An 18,673-nucleotide genomic window follows, 5' to 3' on the forward strand; every position below is an offset into this window, starting at 1 on the left:
GTAAGACCATATTCTTACACATTTGTGTGAGTTTGCATGTCTAAAAAGAACAAGTTGTTTACATTTTTCCCATCTAAATCCCCCAGTGTTTTATTTAGCATTTCTATAAGTTTATTCTCACCTTCCTCCAATGTTTCCTTACGTGGAATTACACACATGATAAGGTTTAGGCAATCTACCATGGGAGCTTTTAGAAGACTTCCATTTATCTGGTATTTTGACCGTGTCTCGGTCACTCAGAGCAGATGAATTGGCTCATGGCCTTGACTCCAGATGTTGCAATGATAGAACACAGCTGGATATCTATTTGACTGGTGCATCAGTGTTAACAAATAAGAGCACAACACAATTTATAATGAGAAAGAGGACTCATACGGTCAGTAATTGGATGTTCAAACTGCTTGAGGGAGGTACTAGATAGATATGAGTAGCAGTTATATTGTTATTGGGGTTTGTTATAATCTGGGCAACTTGGCTAATCTTTACGTGTGCAGAGAAATCTGCGTTTTAAGGAGAAGCACAGATTTCAGAAGACATTTTTTTATAAAACTGCAATAAAGAAGCAATTCTGTAGAAAATAACCTCGTCTAACTTCCTACCTAAGATGCAAGCAATACTAAGCCATCTGTGTCTTCCTATATCAGACCAAGACGCAGACAGATCAGCTGGAACTGACAATGGAAACGTTTTTTGGACATACACCAGTCTCACCAGCCACAAAACACAAACTTTTATGCATAGGCACATGTTTGCAGACCCATTCCTCTGACTTGTACACAGCTTTCAGGTTTGAAAGTATGGGATGCTCCTGAATCCTGTAAAAATTGTGCTGGAACTTTCTCCTCAGTATCAAGTACCACAAATATGACAAATATGAGAATGAAGCATAACTCAAACTGATCTAAGATGTTTCTACTGGTTCAGCCAAATTAGCAAAATGCACATCTTTCCCTTTTCTTTTTGCAATTGATTTTTTTTTTCCACTTACCTTTCTTATGGCAATAATTATAGATATCTGGATCATTACCTTCATAAGATTTCTGATCTGGTGACTAAGATTCTAATTTCAGTGCCATGTCTTTATATTTCTCACTAAAGACGTCATCAGTGAGAACAGCATCCTCAATGGGACATGTGCTCATTAATACAGTGAGATACAATAACAAAGAAAATCAAGATAAATGAATTGTTTAAAAGTTATGAATTAATTTGCATTTTCAGTAAGAAAATAAGTATTTGATCTCCTATCAATCAGCAAGATTGTTGGCTCCCAGGTGTACTTTATACAGGTAATGAGCTGACATTGAGCCTTCTCAACTTGTTACCTGTATAAAAGACAGCTGTGCATAGAAGCAATAAATCCATCTAGATTCCAAACTCTACACCAGGGGTCCCCAACTACAGGCCTCGAGGGCCAGTGTCCTGCAGGTTTTAGATCTCACCCTGGATCCACACACCTGAATCAAATGATTAGTTCATTGCCAAGCCTCTGGAGAACTGCAAGACATGTTAAGGAGGTAATTTAGCCATTTGAATCAGCTGTGTTGGATCAAGGACACATCTAAAAACTGCAGGACACCAGCCCTTGAGCCCTTGAGGCCTGGAGTTGGGGACCCCTGCTCTACACCATGGTCAAGACCAAAGAGTTGTCCAAGGATGTCAGGGACAAGACTGTGGACCTACACGAGGCTGGAATGGGCTACAGGACCATTGCCAAGCAGCTGGGTGAGAAAGTGACAACAGTTGGTGCAATAATTCACAAAAGAACCATAAAATAACTGCCAATCTCTCTCCTTCTGGAGCTCCACGCAAGATCTCACCTTGTGGTGTTTCAGTGATAATTACAATGCTGAGGAACCAGCCCAGAACTACTCAGGAGGAACTTGTCAATGTTCTCAAGGCAGCTGGGACCATAGTCATCAAGAAAACAGTAACACACTACCCCGTGAAATCCTGCAGTGCCTGCAAGGTCACTCTGCTCACGAACGCACATGTACAGGCCCGTTTGAAGTTTGCCACTGAACATATCAATGATTCAGAGGTAGACAGGCTGAAAGTGTTGTCAGACAAGATCAAAATTGAGCTATTTGGCATCAACTCAACTTGCCGTGTTTGGAGTAGGAGGAATGCTGCCTGTGACTCCAAGAACACCGTCAACATAGAGGTGGAGACATTATGCTTTGGGGGTGTTTTTCTGCCAAGAAGACAGGACAACTGCACCACATCAAAAGGAGGATGGATGAGCATTGAAAATGAGTCGTGAGCATGACAGTGATCCAAAACGCACAGCTAAGCCAAAAGATTGGCTCAAGAAGAAGCACATTACGGTCTTGGAGTGGCCAAGCCAGTCTCCAGATCCTAGTGTGTGTGTGTTTTGCCACCAAGTACTAAAACTCGTTTTGCAAAAGGGATCAAATACTTATTTTCTTCATGAAAATGTAAATTTATAACTTTTTAAAAATGCATTTTTCTGGATTTCTTTGTTTGTCCTGTCTCTCGCTGTTCAGATAAATCTACCATTGAAGTTATAGACTGATCATTTCTTTGTTAGTGGGCAAATGTACAAAATCAGCGGCGGTTCAAATATTTTTTTCCCTGATCTTTATTCATCTCTGTCACCCTCGTTATTTATCACATGAAAATGGTCTTTGTACTGTATCTGTAGCATGTGGCTCAACACCAAAACCCATTATGAAATAATCTCTTATGAAGTTCACCCAGCTCCCTCATGCGTTCAAGAGTACTGTATATGCTTTATGGTCTGATGGATCATCAGCTCTTGTTGCCCTCTACTGCCCAGATAATCTGTAGCATATGCATTTCATAAATAAAATAAGTCTTTTTGGATGTTTCTCAGCTGACTCTCCTGTGAAACGTGGATAGACTGATTGTAAACAAATAGCTGAATTAAACTCTGTTAAGATTACGTGAGCATGGCATGTTTCTTGCCATACACTCGTGCAGATTTGCCTGAGAAAGACTGGAGTTGTGTTGAAAAACATGTCAAACATCTTAACACGCTCTGTTTAAATGATTACACCATTTTCTTGAATGTGTATACTATAGAACCCCAAAACGAATGAGTCTATAGCAGAAACTCAATTAAACGGAGAGCTTCAGCTGCAAGATATTTGCTTTCTTGTTGGGAAAATAACCATCTGGCTCCGGGCTGACCGCAGCTTTCAGTGTTTGATCCAACATTCAGTGACATCCACAAGGTCAGGTAGGCAGCTGGCTGCTTCCCATGGATAGCTGTGTCTCTGTTGTTTACTTACTTAGCTTGGTGGTAAAGTTCGGACTTCTTACACAGTCACAGTCTTAATGAGAGAATTAATACCGGTAGAGGAAAATATATTAAAGTGTGTCCATATGAAACATGTCTTTATTTTTGTGTACATGTGCACTGAAAGTGTGGACAACTACAAATGACATAACAGATGGTTTTCAGATACTTGAGCAATTGTTAAAGTTTGCCCCCATCCACAGTGACTGTTTATTTATTTACTATAGTCCTGGTGTTCTGTTGGCTTGTCTGCACCAGATTGTGTAATCATGTTTAGTGTTGGTTTTTGTGTTTTTCTGTGTCTTCTTATGTGATAGCAGGTGTTTCTCTTTGTTACTTGCTGATCCTACTTTTTTTTTTTTTGTTGCTTTTCACATTTGCTCTTGTTTTCATTTCCTGTCTTGTTCACGGTGCTGTGATTGTTTTCACCTGTTCCTAAGTGTTTTCAGCTGATTCCAACTGTATCGTCTTATTCAATCAACCCTGTGCATGTTTCACATGCTGTTACTTTGTAGACTTTGCATTTGTCTTTTGCATCAAGCAATAAAACGCTTGAATTTTGCTCCCAGTTAACACCCTGCTGTGTCCTTTGCATCTGGGTTCAATGGGACCCAAAGAAGTTGCAGGGCAGCAGTGATAACAAGGAAAGATGAGAAATGCTCTTGGGTTAATGTGTAATTTTGGTGGAGCCAGTCTTAACAGAGGACTTGGAGGAGGGTAATGTATAGCCCGGCTGTTACAGTCCAGTCCATTTATCTGACTTACTAGTGCGCTGACCCTTGTTCACAAGGACTTCCACTGTTAAGGAACACATAAGCTGGACAACTTCAGGTTTGGATTTAAAATGTTCTCAGCTTTTTAGAACATCTGTGCATAATCAGTCGTATCAGTAAAACAAATTTCTTCCACAGGTACCAGGGGTGAATTTTTCATCTGTCCCCCAGGCTCAGTAACTGGAATCTGTCCCTGCGTGGTAAAAGTGTGCAGGGCCTGGCTGGTTACTGCACCGAGGGGCCAGGCTACTCTCCGCAGCCAGATTATCGTCAAGCAGATGCAAACAAATTCACACAAATAACAGTGATTTATGTCCCAATGGCTTTCATAAAGGACGTTTGCATGTGGGTATTTCTTGTTTTATTCATTTATTGGACTTTTTCCTTTTTTTTTTTTTCTTTTTTTTTTATAAAAAAAAAGGAAAAACACTGTAAAATCTACTGCTATTTTTAAAAGCTTTGTAGCACATAGAGAAAATGGGGGGGGGGGGGAGCTCACTATTACACCAGAATGTGCCTGAATGTGACCCTCCTCACTCTGCAGCACCTGACATGTTCGGCATGACCACTAGGTGGGGCAAGATGATTACTATTGAGGTGCTGGTTAAACATAATCCTCAAGAAAATGCAGCAAATATAGAGGAGACTTTGGTATCTGGCACTTACTCTTATTCTTGATATTTTTGGTTTCTTTTTTAGTGAAAATGTCAATTTACTTTGCAGAAACGTTTTATGCGAGAACAGCAACTGTGTGGGTGGAGTGCAAAGCATAAAGATCTACTGGCATTTCAACTTGAGACCTCTAACACGAGTGGGCAAACATTTCAGAACCTCCTCCTGCCAAAGAGATAGACGTGCATATTATGTGAAACAGCTGGGATATTGTGGGTGCATATCTAACATTAATGCTTAAAAGCATTCTTGTACCATAGAAATTTTTTTTTTTTTTTTAGTGTCCTGAGTAAATATTTCACTTGCTCAGTGTCAAGAGTCTCTTTGCTCTGCTGGCTCTACAGCCAAAGGACTTTTCTTTAGTTAAAATTTACTTTTTAGCTAAAGAAAAAAAAAAGAAAAAGGTTTTACATGCATCAGGGACATTAAACTAAAACTGGATCACACCTGACAGATATTTTGGTAAAACTTGGCGTGTCCTCTTTTAGCCTGACACATGACGCCTCACCTTTTAACCTGTGTAGCATATTTCAAAGATTCCTGGGAGGTAATGAGACGAGGAAAAATCTTCCACCCGTCACAGCTTACAGGGGCAAAATATCAGCTTCACACAATGCAATGATTTGAACCCTTTCCCCTTTAGAGTTGTTGATTCTTGTGTACACGCTGTCCACAGCTGGGGAGTTTTCACGCTTCTGCAGCTGTGGAAAAAATATTTATCAACTTTTCCGGAGTCCTTAGCAGCTGTTGCATTTTGTAATCTGTAGGGTAAACGAAGACTTCAGCAGGATGTTCCAAGTGTGGCAATACCTTCTGTTCCCAAACACCCTGAGAAATAACAGGACTTCTTAAACGTGCTTTTCATTAGCACTAATAAACATCTATGACTCGTGCACTGTCAGACACGTCGAATTAAAAATGTAAAAGATCAAAATATTAAGGTTTTAAGCACAAAAACACAGCTGAAAGCTTATTATTGTCCATTATAAGTAAAATAACAGAGCAGTGCAAAAGTCTCTTGCAAATGTATAGAAAATGCATGTCATGAATACAAATACAGGAGGACGTGCTGCCCATGTCTGCACCAGCACATAATGTCTTTACATACATGCAACCTGGTGTGAGGTTATTATAGTTAAAATAAAACTAAAAACCCAAACTAGATGTGGAAAAAACATTTCAACTAATTACAATAAAAACTAGAATTTTGTGATCTTGCAGACATCTTGCTTGATGAGGCATTCATGGGTTCACTGAGACAGTCAGCTGCCTTTAAAAAGTGTTTTTACTCTAATCTATGTGCTGATTTTCTTGAATTTGCACTCAGAAAAATCCCATTTGTGACCCTATATAACCACAAAGCAGCAATTGTGAGAAAAATGCAATTGAAATATATTTTTAAAAAGGGTTATTTATTCAAATAATTAATCATTAAGTTTATACCAAGTATATTTCCATTAATCTACCAATCAAGTACATTTCATTTGACCAGATTCCATTACATGTAACAGTTTACAATGGATACAATTAAATGGAAAATTTATATATTTTTAAATTAGTTCAATTTAGCAATTTTTTTTGAGTACAAGTAACAAAGGAGACCATCCAGTACTCTGTCTTCTTTATTAGATTTCCTCCTGATTCTCCCAGTTTCTTTTTTCTGACTTTTGTGTTTTTCCTGCCTTTCAGCTTTGACATGATTATTTTAGCCACTGTGAGTAATAATAAAAATAACAATAATGAGAATGAATAAATAAACAGTAAACATGAACAAGAGGAGCCCATAGAGAATTTATAGAGCTCGTCTTGTAAAAGCAAATGTGTTTGTCACAGCAGTGCATTCGGTTCTTAATTCTGATTCTGATTGCAGAAGCTGCCAGACAAGACATTAAGAAGGCTATTAAGAAACTAAATATTAGAAGAAATGTGAATGTTCGCTCTGAGATATCGCCTCCGTTCAATAATCACCGGAAAGACTAAAACAAACACAGAAACTAATAAAAACAAAACATTGAAACAATGAAAACTAAACTAAACAAGAAAATCTGCTCTGGGAACTAACTGAAACTAAACGGACTTAAAAACTAAAAACATAAAAATAAAAAAAATAAAAAACCCATCATAACTCTGAGCTGGTGCTGCCTCTTTAAACAGCCTGGGATGTTTTCCTTTGAGGAATGTGTCCTCTCGATAATGAAAGTGGTTTGCATTTTTGTCTCCCTGCTGTCCAGTCTAAAAAGGGGCGGTAAAAAAAGTGAGTCAAAGGTCAGCGTGTAAGCAGAGAGTGTCCGCATGTCACCTTTGATACTGAAAGCAACAATTTACACTCCAAATGCTCCCAAAACTACAATTATTTATTCAGAATTCTTCATGTAGAAATACTTTATACACATTTACATTTTTCCATTTGAGACAAACTGGTGTCATTAAAAGAAAAAAAATCAAAAGTATGAACACTCAATAGCATACGTCAAAGCTGAGTAATTTACAGTTACTAGATATGTTTCGGCTAACACACGAGAGGAAGTGAGGTTTTCACTGTTCCTATAAAGTGGGAAATCATGCCACAAATAAACTGACAACTAGCTTTTTATCCTCATGAAAAGCTACAAAAATAAAAGGAAACGTGATCAGTCAGTCCTATTAAATATTCACTGCACATCCAGGCCTGTGCTGAGAATCTGCTTTCCTCTCTAACAATAGAGATTCAGTGGAAACGTCCAGCGTCGGTGGCTCGAGCGTGTCCAGAAAGCTCTCTGCGCTTTAGCTTTACCACCTCGCCCCCGATACCGGTAGGGCTGGGGCAGTGTGGTGCAGGGGGGGGGGAGGGCAGTCTACTCCTACAGCCCTGGCCTATCTAAAAATAACGGCGAGAATAACACAGCAAGGGAAATGGACACGTAGGGTCTGTATTCTCCTCTTAAGTATTTCCAGCAGAGCAGAGAGGGCTGACAAAGTTCAGTACATTGCATCCTCGTATATGTCCGTCCGCAGGCAGAAGAGGATTCCTCCACCCAGCATGAAGATGGTGGCCCCCCAGCCGAGCCCATAGCCCCAGTTGAACTCGTGATAAGTCTGCAGGACCGTTCCATCGATGAACTTGATCGGGTAGAGAACCAGAGCACAGGCCTGCAGAACCACTGAAACCAGAGACAATCATGAGACACTGTTTGTTTAAAATCGTCCATTTGTCCTTTGTCCAAGCGATTAATCAACAAACCCAGTAACTCCAACACCATTAAAATAATCACTGCTACAAGTAAAGCCTTGGATTAATCATCCATTTAATGTTTTCTACATCATTTTATAACATAACTAGCTCGTGCTTTCAGAAGGTGAAAGCCATTTAGTTCTCCCAAAATTCATGATTCAAGTCAAAAACGTGACATTAAAGGGCCTCCTCGAGGCGAAACACAAATCTGACAGCAAACAGATGGCTGTAAAGGCAAAAAGTTACTTGTGAAAAGAGGCTTAAGTGTAAGAAGTGAGGAGGCAGCTGGTATAGGTAAGCAGAGAATGGTTATATAAAGCGATTTTCTTCTCTGCCTTTCTGTTCCGTGAGGTGATCTCGTCACAATGAGCTGCCTAAGATTTAGCACGAACAACTATAAATGAATGTCTCCTGAGGAGCCATAGATGAAAACAATTATATGCAAACACATTCTGATTATTCCCCAATAAGCCTCGTCCTGTTTATAGACGAGGACGGAATTATCATAAAGCATAAATTTGTTCTGTCTGCACTCTATAACAGTATTATTTCACACACAAAAGCATCCTGAGGAAAAAAAATAACTTTTTACTGAGTCAAAGTCAGAGCTTGTTTTCTTTCAGTACAGTATAAAAACTTCAGCAAGGGTTTGAGCTGCCAGTGGAGAAAGCATCATGCCAAAAACAAAAGAAATCAGTTTAGACTTGGGAAAAAGAATTGCTGATGTTCCCAAAGCAGGAGATGTATACACAAAGTTATCACAGAGTGTCAAAAACTGGAGTGAGAAGCATCATCAAGAAATTCAAAGCGAGCTACAAAGTACCAAACAAGCCTAGCAGCCTAGGGAAAGAAAACTAGCGAGAGACGTGTCTAAAGACCCCAGAACAACTGCAAAGACATGTGAATGACTGAGCCAAATCAGGAAGTGTAGTCTTAAAGTAAAGACTGTTAGGCAGCAGACCAAGAAAATTCCTATTTTGCAAATTCAGGCTAGACTTAAATATGCCAAGGACAACCTGGAGAAAGATTAGATGAGATGGATGAGACAAAACTAGTGTTCTCTGGCCACAGAGATGGAAGGAAGAGGTGTACAACCCACACCATACTCTGTGGTGCAAGTATTATGCTAAGAGAGTGCTTCAGTGCATCTGGAATTGGGAATCTCATCAAGGTGGAAGGAATAAAAAAGGAGGATATGTGAAGATTTGGACAGAAAACCTCAAGCAGTCAGCAGCTAAACGGGGTCTGGGTGATCGCTTTGTTTTCTAACGCAACGACCCAAAACACACTTCACACTCCTGGTGAAGGACGACCTCCAGAAGATCAACATCAGAAGTCAAAGCCCTGACTTGAATCCTACTGAAAATCTGTGGAGTGAACTGAAGACCAAGGTCCATGACAGGACACCATCACATCTGGAGGAGAGATTCCCCAAAGAAGAATGGACTGGGATTGCTCAGCAGACGCGTGAGAGACACGCTGAAAACTACAGCTAACAACTGCAGGCTGTTATCCAGCAAAAAGGACACACAACTGACTGTTAGCATCAGGAGTGCTAATAATTTTGACCTTGGTAATGTTCGTTTATTTTAAGTGAAATTATTATTTTTTTCTTATGTGCAAAGTAAAATGATTTAAGCATCCACAGTAAAAGTAGGTTGTTTGGAAAAGCTGTTTTACTCTAATAATTCTGTCCTTTGTTTAAATGATTTGGCTGACGCGCAATCTAAGGAAAATATATCTAGCCTCAATCCATGCATAACAAGAATTAGCTTTTTATAGCATTCACTTATCTTGCGAGGATCAAAAAGCGCTTTAAGAGAGGGGAAAAAAAAGTGTGTTACAGCATTCATGGGCTTCTGTGTTTTCTATCTAGTTTGTCATCTCCATAAATAGACGCTTTTGAAGAGAACAATCTTTGTGTGACACCCCTCCCTGTGGGTTTCTTGCTCGCTGGAAGCTGGAAGCTTTTTGAAGTGGCCTGTCTTTAATTCCCCCAGAGTGATTGACGTTAACAGCAGATTCTGGCTTTTAAACTAAAACCAGTCTCCCAGCTCTCTCTCACACTCTCTCGTCTTTTTGGTGAAGCGTGGAACAATCATCTTTATTCTTTTCATCTCAATGACACACGAGGTATCACACGAGGAAACAGCTTCCAGGGCTGTGAATCATTTTTCCTTTGCATCGCGCAGGATGCAGAAGTCCAGGCGTCGGTGTTCAAAAGGGTACTGTGGCCTTCTCTCACAAACGGCTCCAGTTCGTTTTCACGCATGCTAGGTGACGCCTGAGGAACGGTCTTTGTGCAAGTATGACTCCGCCTTTCCTTCCTATGGGAAGAAGCAATGGGTGTGAAGGAGGAATGGCTGTAGCCTGAGACTGCGGTGCTGCTGATGGAGCCCAGGCTGAGCTTGTTCCCTGCTGAGGTCATATTTCTGGACAGAAAGTAAATACCTCACAGTCACAGTCAAGCCAAGGGGTATTTAACAGTCCAGCCCTTCTGCTGTTGCTCCGTCGAGGACTGCGTGCCTGTGTGGCGGCCGTATTCTTGCAAGGCTCTTAAAGTAATTACACATAGGAAAGGATAACACAGCATTCCCCTGCTTTTCCGTCAGTGGCTAACAGTCAAAACCACAGCCATTAAGTCGACCACAGTGGTCCTTTGTGAGTGAGGTTTCAGATACAGAGCAAGACAAAGATCCCTTACAGTTTCCCTTCAGCAGCACACTGTTATCTAATACTGTATTTAAAAGGCAATGCATACTGTTTGTACTTGCAACAGAAACCAGAAAACTTGCAACAGAAATACTTTAACAAATAAAGAAACACTTTCATTCAGAGTGTGTGACTTTGAAAGATGATACAAGTCTTGTTTCTACACTGAACATGAATCTGCTCCAGGCTCGGTTAGCTAATCACACAGACTGTAACAAGAGGAAACTGGTAACAGAATCCACCTACCAGCTCATTCGACACCCACACAGCAGCATACCTTACTGTTTCATGAAAGAAATGAACTCATTTTAAAATTGATGGTAGCAACAAGTCTCAAAAACGTTGGGACAGGAGCAACAAAAGCCTGGAAAAATAAGTGGAACTAAAAAAAGAAAAAGAAAAAAGGATGGGGTCCACCAATCTATAAGTGATGGAACAAATTTAGAAGAATATTCCTTAATCTACAACTGTTAAGAGTTTCAATACCTCTATGTCCACAGTATATTATTTCAAAAGATTCAAGAATCTGGGAAATCTCCACGCACAAGGGCAAATTCCAAAAAATTACTGGATGCCCGTAATAGTCGGGCCCACAGGCAGCACTGCATTAAAACAGGAATCATTCTGTCACGGAAATCACCGTCTGTTAACACAGTTCACCGTGCTATCCACAAAAGTAAAGAAGAAGCCATGTGAGCACGATCCAGAAACTCTGCCGTCTTCTCTGGGCCTAAGCTCATCTAAAACATACTGAGGCAAAGTGGAAAACTGATCTGAGATCAGACGAATCGGAAACTGGAATTCTTTTTGGAAAACTACAGGGAGTGCAGAATTATTAGGCAAGTTGTATTTTTGAGGAATAATGTTATTATTGAACAACAACCATGTTCTCAATGAACCCAAAAAACTCATTAATATCAAAGCTGAATGTTTTTGGACGTAGTTTTTAGTTTTAGCTATTTTAGGGGGATATCTGTGTGTGCAGGTGACTATTACTGTGCATAATTATTAGGCAACTTAACAAAAAACAAATATATACCCATTTCAATTATTTATTTTTACCAGTGAAACCAATCTAACATCTCCACATTCACAAATATACATTTCTGACATTCAAAAACAAAACAAAAACAAATCAGCGACCAATATAGCCACCTTTCTTTGCAAGGACACTCAAAAGCCTGCCATCCATGGATTCTGTCAGTGTTTTGATCTGTTCACCATCAACATTGCGTGCAGCAGCAACCACAGCCTCCCAGACACTGTTCAGAGAGGTGTACTGTTGTCCCTCCTTGTAAATCTCACATTTGATGATGGACCACAGGTTCTCAATGGGGTTCAGATCAGGTGAACAAGGTGGCCATGTCATTAGTTTTTCTTCTTTTATACCCTTTCTTGCCAGCCACGCTGTGGAGTACTTGGACGCGTGTGATGGAGCATTGTCCTGCATGAAAATCATGTTTTTCTTGAAGGATGCAGACTTCTTCCTGTACCACTGCTTGAAGAAGGTGTCTTCCAGAAACTGGCAGTAGGACTGGGAGTTGAGCTCGACTCCATCCTCAACCCGAAAAGGCCCCACAAGCTCATCTTTGATGATACCAGCCCAAACCAGTACTCCACCTCCACCTTGCTGGCGTCTGAGTCGGACTGGAGCTCTCTGCCCTTTACCAATCCAGCCATGGGCCCATCCATCTGGCCCATCAAGACTCACTCTCATTTCATCAGTCCATAAAACCTTAGAAAAACCAGTCTTGAGATATTTCTTGGCCCAGTCTTGACGTTTCAGCTTGTGTGTCTTGTTCAGTGGTGGTCGTCTTTCAGCCTTTCTTACCTTGGCCATGTCTCTGAGTATTGCACACCTTGTGCTTTTGGGCACTCCAGTGATGTTGCAGCTCTGAAATATGGCCAAACTGGTGGCAAGTGGCATCTTGGCAGCTGCACGCTTGACTTTTCTCAGTTCATGGGCAGTTATTTTGCACCTTGGTTTTTCCACACGCTTCTTGCGACCCTGTTGACTATTTTGAATGAAACGCTTGATTGTTCGATGATCACGCTTCAGAAGCTTTGCAATTTTGAGACTGCTGCATCCCTCTGCAAGATATCTCACTATTTTTGACTTTTCTGAGCCTTTCAAGTCCTTCTTTTGACCCATTTTGCCAAAGGAAAGGACGTTGCCTAATAATTATGCACACCTGATATAGGGTGTTGATGTCATTAGACCACACCCCTTCTCATTACAGAGATGCACATCACCTAATATGCTTGATTGGTAGTAGGCTTTCGAGCCTATACAGCTTGGAGTAAGACAACATGCATGAAGAGGATGATGTGGACAAAATACTCATTTGCCTAATAATTCTGCACTCCCTGTATGGAGAAGAGATCTTGTCCATCTTGTTGACAGCAATCAGTCCAAAAGCATCTCTGATGGTATGGCTGCGTACATATTTAGAAAGACACCGTCGGCACTCAAAGCTCCCAGAATCCAATTTCAGACATGACCGGGACATCATTCCACTCAGCAGCGATAAACATAGCATTGTTCCAACTTTTTACAGACATATTGCCGCCATTACACTTAATTTTTCCTTTTTTTTTTTTTTTAAAAAAAAGGGACACTTTCTCAAATACGTTTCCTTTATTAAATAAAATAAAATAAAGATTTATGCTGTTTGCAAAACATAATTTTCTGTTTTTATTTACATTTACATTTTACAGCATCCAAGCTTTTTAGAATTGGGGTTGTAGATTTCTTAAAATGTGACAGTTATTACTTCAGGTTTGGTCTACAGGCACAGTGTAAAACTGTCTGCTCCTTATATAATTTTATTTCGCAAACTGGAAAACTTGAACTTGGCACGAGTGAAGTAGCAGAAAGTGGTTTGCGCTTCATCACCGTTTTGAAAGTAAAGTGAGCACAATCTTTGAGTCAGTCACTTTGGTGCCGTATACCATTTGGAGCAATATGCTCTGACCGCTCGTTTTAATTATACGCTTTTAATTTATATTCATTCTCATCAGTGTCACAGTTTATTTTTACCCTAAGGGCAATTCTTACAAAGCACGCAAGAAGCAGCAGTCCAACTACGAGGCAGTTATGGGCGAGGAGTCTGTGGTGGCTTTTTTTTGTTTTTTTCCTCTCAGTGACTTCACTTTGTTGGTAAGTCTGCAAATTCTGTGGCTGCCTTTTCTTGGCACATCAGCCTGCAGGTCTCCAGAGGCAATACCACAGAGAAAACAAGCTCAGCCTGCTAGGCTCACTCGCCTGTGTCTTTTGCATGCTTCTATTTAATGTGAGCAGTGGAGCACAAACACAGGCATATATGGAAACTGCTGAAACACTGGGTTATTAGCCAAACATTATAAAAAGTGAATGAATGAATAAATAAATATATGGGAAAGGTGACATACCTGCAGTGAAGAGGAATATTGCCACAGTGCGGTAGTGTTGTCTTTGCGTGCCCCTGCACAGGGAAATAACGGCCACCAAAAAGGCCACCAGAGTCGTGGCTGCACCGACACCTAGCAACACCAGGGTGGCGATCTGCCAGTCTGCAAGAACAGGACACATGCAGGTTAAAGAGGAGCATCCTACTCATCAACAAAAGCTCGATTCACAGTTGAGCACGGCTGAATTGAACCGCTGTGTTGACAAACACGAAACAAGAGCTAATCCTGCAGAGAGAACTGAATGACGCAGAGAGCCATCAGGCCCGCATCAGGAATGCAACCGTCAAGAACATAATTAGTGACTCAAAGTCCCTGTAATGAGAACAGATGCAAAAATCCAAGGCTGAATCTCATGTTAATGCACGTTATTTAATCTTAGTTGTCCTGCTGGTTGGCTACATTTTTGCCCTACTTTTCTAGCTGTTCATATTTGTGCATGTCATGTGGCAACCTCTGGAATTAAAAAAAAATCAGGCCTGTGCAGAAATGTCAAGAACTGCATACAAATGGAGACAAATCAGCAGCCCTATGTTCAAATGTTAAACTTTGCAAGAAAAATAAAACTTTTTTTTTTTTTTGCAATCTGGTAAAAAAAAGAACAAACACACATCTGTTTTTTAAAACTAATATACAGCTTTGTGACAATTCTGCCATTTATTTTCTTTAATGCTCGTTTAACTTGCATTAAGGCTTCAAAGCAGGAGGTTGGCAGGTAGATGCTGTTACCTCCACCTGTCTGCAAACTCAGTCAGTGAAATGCATGGTTAATTCCATTCCAGGCACATCCAGCTCCAGTTTTGATGGGTGAAATTCTAGTTTTCAATTGGTCTCTTTTTATGCCCAGTCATGTTACCGACCTGCTCCTAAGTAGCTGCAAAATGCCTGTGCTCCAACTTTCTTGAGATGTGCTGTTGATGTATCCATCATATAATAGTAAAATGTCTCAGTTTAAACATTCAATATGTTTATTATGGTCTACTGCAAATACAAATATGGGTTTCTGAAATCTGCAAACCATTACACTCATTTTTATTTATATTTTATGCAGGGTTCCAACTTTCTTGGAACTGAGTTTGTAATCAAAATTTTCCAAATACAGTCTATGGTTATGTATTATGTATATGTCTCCTTGGTCCTTGGAGGCTTTGGGTTATGAAACAGGAGTTTGTGATTGTGAATGCCAGCTTCTTCCAAATTCTTGCAGCCACAGTGGCTTTTTTAATGCCACATTTACTTAACATATTCCAAACAAACTGCTCCTGTTGGAAAAGTAAAACTAAAATCTTCCTGCGCGTCACATTCTTTCCTGGAAAGACCTCCACAGCACCAGGCTTTTAAAAGCAGCACGTGGCCTTTTTTGAATGGAGCTTAACTCTGTTCAAGCAAGTGTTGGTACAGAGACTGAAACCAGCAACACATTCAGGAGAAAATCTTTTGTCTGCTCGACCTTGATTGCGCATCCTCTCTTTGATCTCCCGCCCTACCTTAAACGACTTGGCTCGGAAAGAGAATTTGCATTTGGTTAACAAGCTCACCGCACAATTTTCGCTGGGTGTGTCTCTCCCTGAGCTTCTGGTTATTTGTCATAATGATGGTAAAAAGCTATGGTGAATTTTTCTATCAGGAACTGCCACTGTAGATGAAATTCAAGAACAAGGGTGAGAACCTTTGTACGTGCCTAATTAGTCTCTTTCGCCACTGGATGAACTGCACCTTTAACCTCAACACACCCATCCGCTCTTGTTTTAATGAGTTCTGCAGACACTCAGAGCAACAAACCCGCCTCCTATTCACCCCAACACATTCCACAATATCAAAGAGAGGTCAATCACACCAAGGGTGCATGTGCAAAGTCCTGTGAAAAATGATCAACAGCTAAAAATTTTAAATATTTTAAACATTTAAGCTACAAAATGAGGAAACTTAAATGGAACGGTCCAATTTTATCCTTGAAGTCTTCCTTTATTTATTTCAATAGTAACAGTGAGCGACTGTGTGTTTAATAAAGATGAAAGCTCCTGCTAATAGCCTTACTGTACAGGACAAAAGTCAACTGTTCCCAAATCTAGTAAATTTAATGCGGATTTGCTTCCCTGGGGGGAAAGGATGGGGGTCGGGGGACGTGGCTTTTCTGCCTGACAAAAGGCGACTTAGGGGGTCCTGGCTTGGTGAGGTCGATGAAGGGGAAGATGCTGAATGTGTCTCTCCAAATCCACTAAAAGCCTTCTGCTTGCTGGGGTGGGTTAACTCTTTGTGTGCCAGAGGGATTATGCATAGCTTTCTTGCATATAAACACTTTACCTAAGCACAGAGTTAAAGCATTAGAAAACCATGAGCACCAGCCCTTTGTTAAATAGTTCTCATCCAGCTGTCACAAAAATCAACAGTTAAAGCTTGGTCAGGTGTGGCTTTGTCACTGAGCATCACTGTGAGGCTGTCACGGTGAAACCACGTCATCGATCTGGAATGTAGAGAGGAAATTTATCAGCTGCGCGAGAAGTCTGAATGCCTCATCTATTGACCAGCAGCCAACTAAAACAAAGTCTGCCCAGGGGATGGTGGTCAGAGCTTGTAGTCAGACTGTTTGCGCAGTCCAGTATCCTCTTTGTTTATTTCAAAACAGGATATATCCTGTGCGCTATGACATAATTACAAACACCACATCACTAAAACCACCCTTCAGATCGAAAACGTGTTTATAGGATCAATCTGAGCTGTAAACAACAAAAAACTTGGTCGTGGGTTTTCAACCTCTTCAACAAACAAAACAGCATTCGGGCTCCAAGAGCAACAGCGCACTGTTAAACAAACAAAACACACTGTTCCTACCAGATGTGAGGGTGGAGAAGCAGCTCCACTGGGGCTCGTCCGTGGGATGCCGAGCCACCGATTGGGAGCACGACTCCCACAGAGACAGGGAGAAATGCTCCGCGGTGACCCAGGCTGGACTGAGTAGAGCCACCACGTCCAGACACAGCGCCAGGAAGACGCACAGCAGAGCGATGAGCTTGAAGGGTCGGAACACGTACACCTCGTTCACGGACATCTTCTCCTCACAGGGTACACGGCAGCACGTCGGTCACAGTTACTAAACTCGCTGGAGGTCTGCGTGCTTCCTCTCCCACCATAGCCCTCACTGCTCCACGCGTGTCCAGCTGGAACAGTTTAACAGGAGACATCCGGTTGAATCAGTTTTTCAAAATAATCCATTTTATGGGTTTATATTATATTATATTATATTATATTATATTATATTATATTATATTATATTATATTATATTATATTATATTATATTATATTATATTATATTATATTGGCAGTATTTTTGGTATAGTGATAACATTACATTATTATTTTCAGGTTACATTTACTGCTTTGTTAACTTTCTTTGTATAAATTAGGGGTGTCAAACATTAGGCCAAGGGCCCAGAATCGGCCCAGAAAAGACTCCAGCCCGATCATCCGGAGTTTTGACTAAATTTTCGTATGTTTTACATATAAAAACATATAATAAAGACTCCACCAACTCATTGCCATTCATACTAAAAAACAAAGTAAGTAATGAACAATTAAATGACGAAAAAAATTGTTTTCTACTATCTACTCTAACATTTTTTTTAATTGAATTTCTATTTGTTTTGCTTTTATAGTTCATAGTAAAGAATATTCTCTGTGAATTAATTCATGGAAACAGCCCGAGCAATGAATCACCAAAATGTTTTTCTGTGATTTTAGACATTTATCATAGTTTTACTGGTCTGGCCCATGTAAGATCAAAGTTAGCTGCATATGGACTCAATCTAAAACAATTTTGGCATCCCTGGTGTAAATGATCGCAAAGAAAAAAGGTTGCAGTGTAAAGTGGAATGCCATTTATTTATTTGTCTTTTTAGCTATGAAAAAAATTAAGTAAAATAAAATAAAATCTCTAAATAAACAGACACACAAAGACAAAACCACATTTAACTGTTATTTGTTATTTGTCAGTTCGTGAACTCAGTACATAAATCCTATAGTATTCCTCCTGAGATACACGAGTGTCAGTGTCTGTGCTTTTATTTTGAAATGCAAGTCATCGTATTCAGACTTGTTTTAGATCTTTGTGGATTGGTTTGTTGTCAGGCGCCCAACAAGTTTGTAAAAATAAAGAAATTCTCAAAAGCAGTTGTCGAAAAAAGTATTTTCTTCTGTGTACACAATAGAAGGATTTAAATGCTGAAAAACACATTATACATATTATACAGCAAGGCGGAAGAAACGACATTATTAAAGCTCAGCTAAACTCAGTGAACACAGTAGGATAAAGTAGGTTTGTGTATAGAGTGACTAAACAGACTAAACAGTAACACAATGACACCTTCAAAGGGGCAGATTCTGATAAACATGCAGAGATTTCCTCCGCCTGAGTTTAGACAATAGTTGGGATTTAAAATAGTTTTTTTAAATTATTTTTATTATTTTATAAATGTTTGTGTATATCTGCATTAGCTTTCGTGAATGGAAAGTACCTCAGATCACATTGCGAGCTGCCCCTTTTGGCATCGCCCATAAACCAAAGCAAATATTGTGAT

The 18,673-nt window shown here is 40.1% G+C and overlaps 2 protein-coding genes across 2 annotated transcripts; one reads left to right on the plus strand and one right to left on the minus strand.

The window, feature by feature from the left end:
- Positions 1-1,605: 1,605 nt before the first annotated feature.
- On the plus strand, positions 1,606-4,513 carry LOC146565597 (uncharacterized). The gene is made up of 2 exons (XM_085288859.1): positions 1,606-1,725; positions 1,803-4,513. The coding sequence occupies exons 1-2, from the start codon at positions 1,629-1,631 to the stop codon at positions 2,261-2,263; spliced, it is 558 nt and encodes a 185-aa protein (XP_085144985.1). The 5' UTR covers positions 1,606-1,628; the 3' UTR covers positions 2,264-4,513.
- Positions 4,514-6,121: 1,608 nt separating this feature from the next.
- Positions 6,122-17,270, minus strand: LOC146565598 (transmembrane protein 47-like). Its single transcript, XM_085288860.1, has 3 exons — positions 16,931-17,270; positions 14,063-14,203; positions 6,122-7,868 (listed from the first exon to the last, which is right to left on the minus strand). The coding sequence occupies exons 1-3, from the start codon at positions 17,145-17,147 to the stop codon at positions 7,687-7,689; spliced, it is 540 nt and encodes a 179-aa protein (XP_085144986.1). The 5' UTR covers positions 17,148-17,270; the 3' UTR covers positions 6,122-7,686.
- Between the last annotated feature and the right edge of the window lie 1,403 nt (positions 17,271-18,673).

The sequence above is a fragment of the Mchenga conophoros genome, linkage group LG10, assembly GCF_057382185.1.
Source record: "Mchenga conophoros isolate Kocher_MC1m ecotype Shallow Benthic linkage group LG10, M_conophoros_male_GT1.1, whole genome shotgun sequence".
In the NCBI taxonomy this organism is placed as follows: Eukaryota; Metazoa; Chordata; class Actinopteri; order Cichliformes; family Cichlidae; genus Mchenga; species Mchenga conophoros.

Excerpts from the sequence above, each read along its gene's own strand:
- LOC146565597 (XM_085288859.1), top strand. The coding sequence starts at position 1,629 with ATGGTCAAGACCAAAGAGTTGTCCAAGGATGTCAGGGACAAGACTGTG. Across the intron at positions 1,726-1,802 it reads GACCATTGCCAAGCAGCTGG|CTCCACGCAAGATCTCACCT; the intron begins GTGAGAAAGTGA and ends CTCCTTCTGGAG.
- LOC146565598 (XM_085288860.1), bottom strand. The coding sequence starts at position 17,147 with ATGTCCGTGAACGAGGTGTACGTGTTCCGACCCTTCAAGCTCATCGCT. Across the intron at positions 14,204-16,930 it reads CTTCTCCACCCTCACATCTG|ACTGGCAGATCGCCACCCTG; the intron begins GTAGGAACAGTG and ends CTGTTCTTGCAG. Across the intron at positions 7,869-14,062 it reads AATATTCCTCTTCACTGCAG|TGGTTCTGCAGGCCTGTGCT; the intron begins GTATGTCACCTT and ends CTCTGGTTTCAG.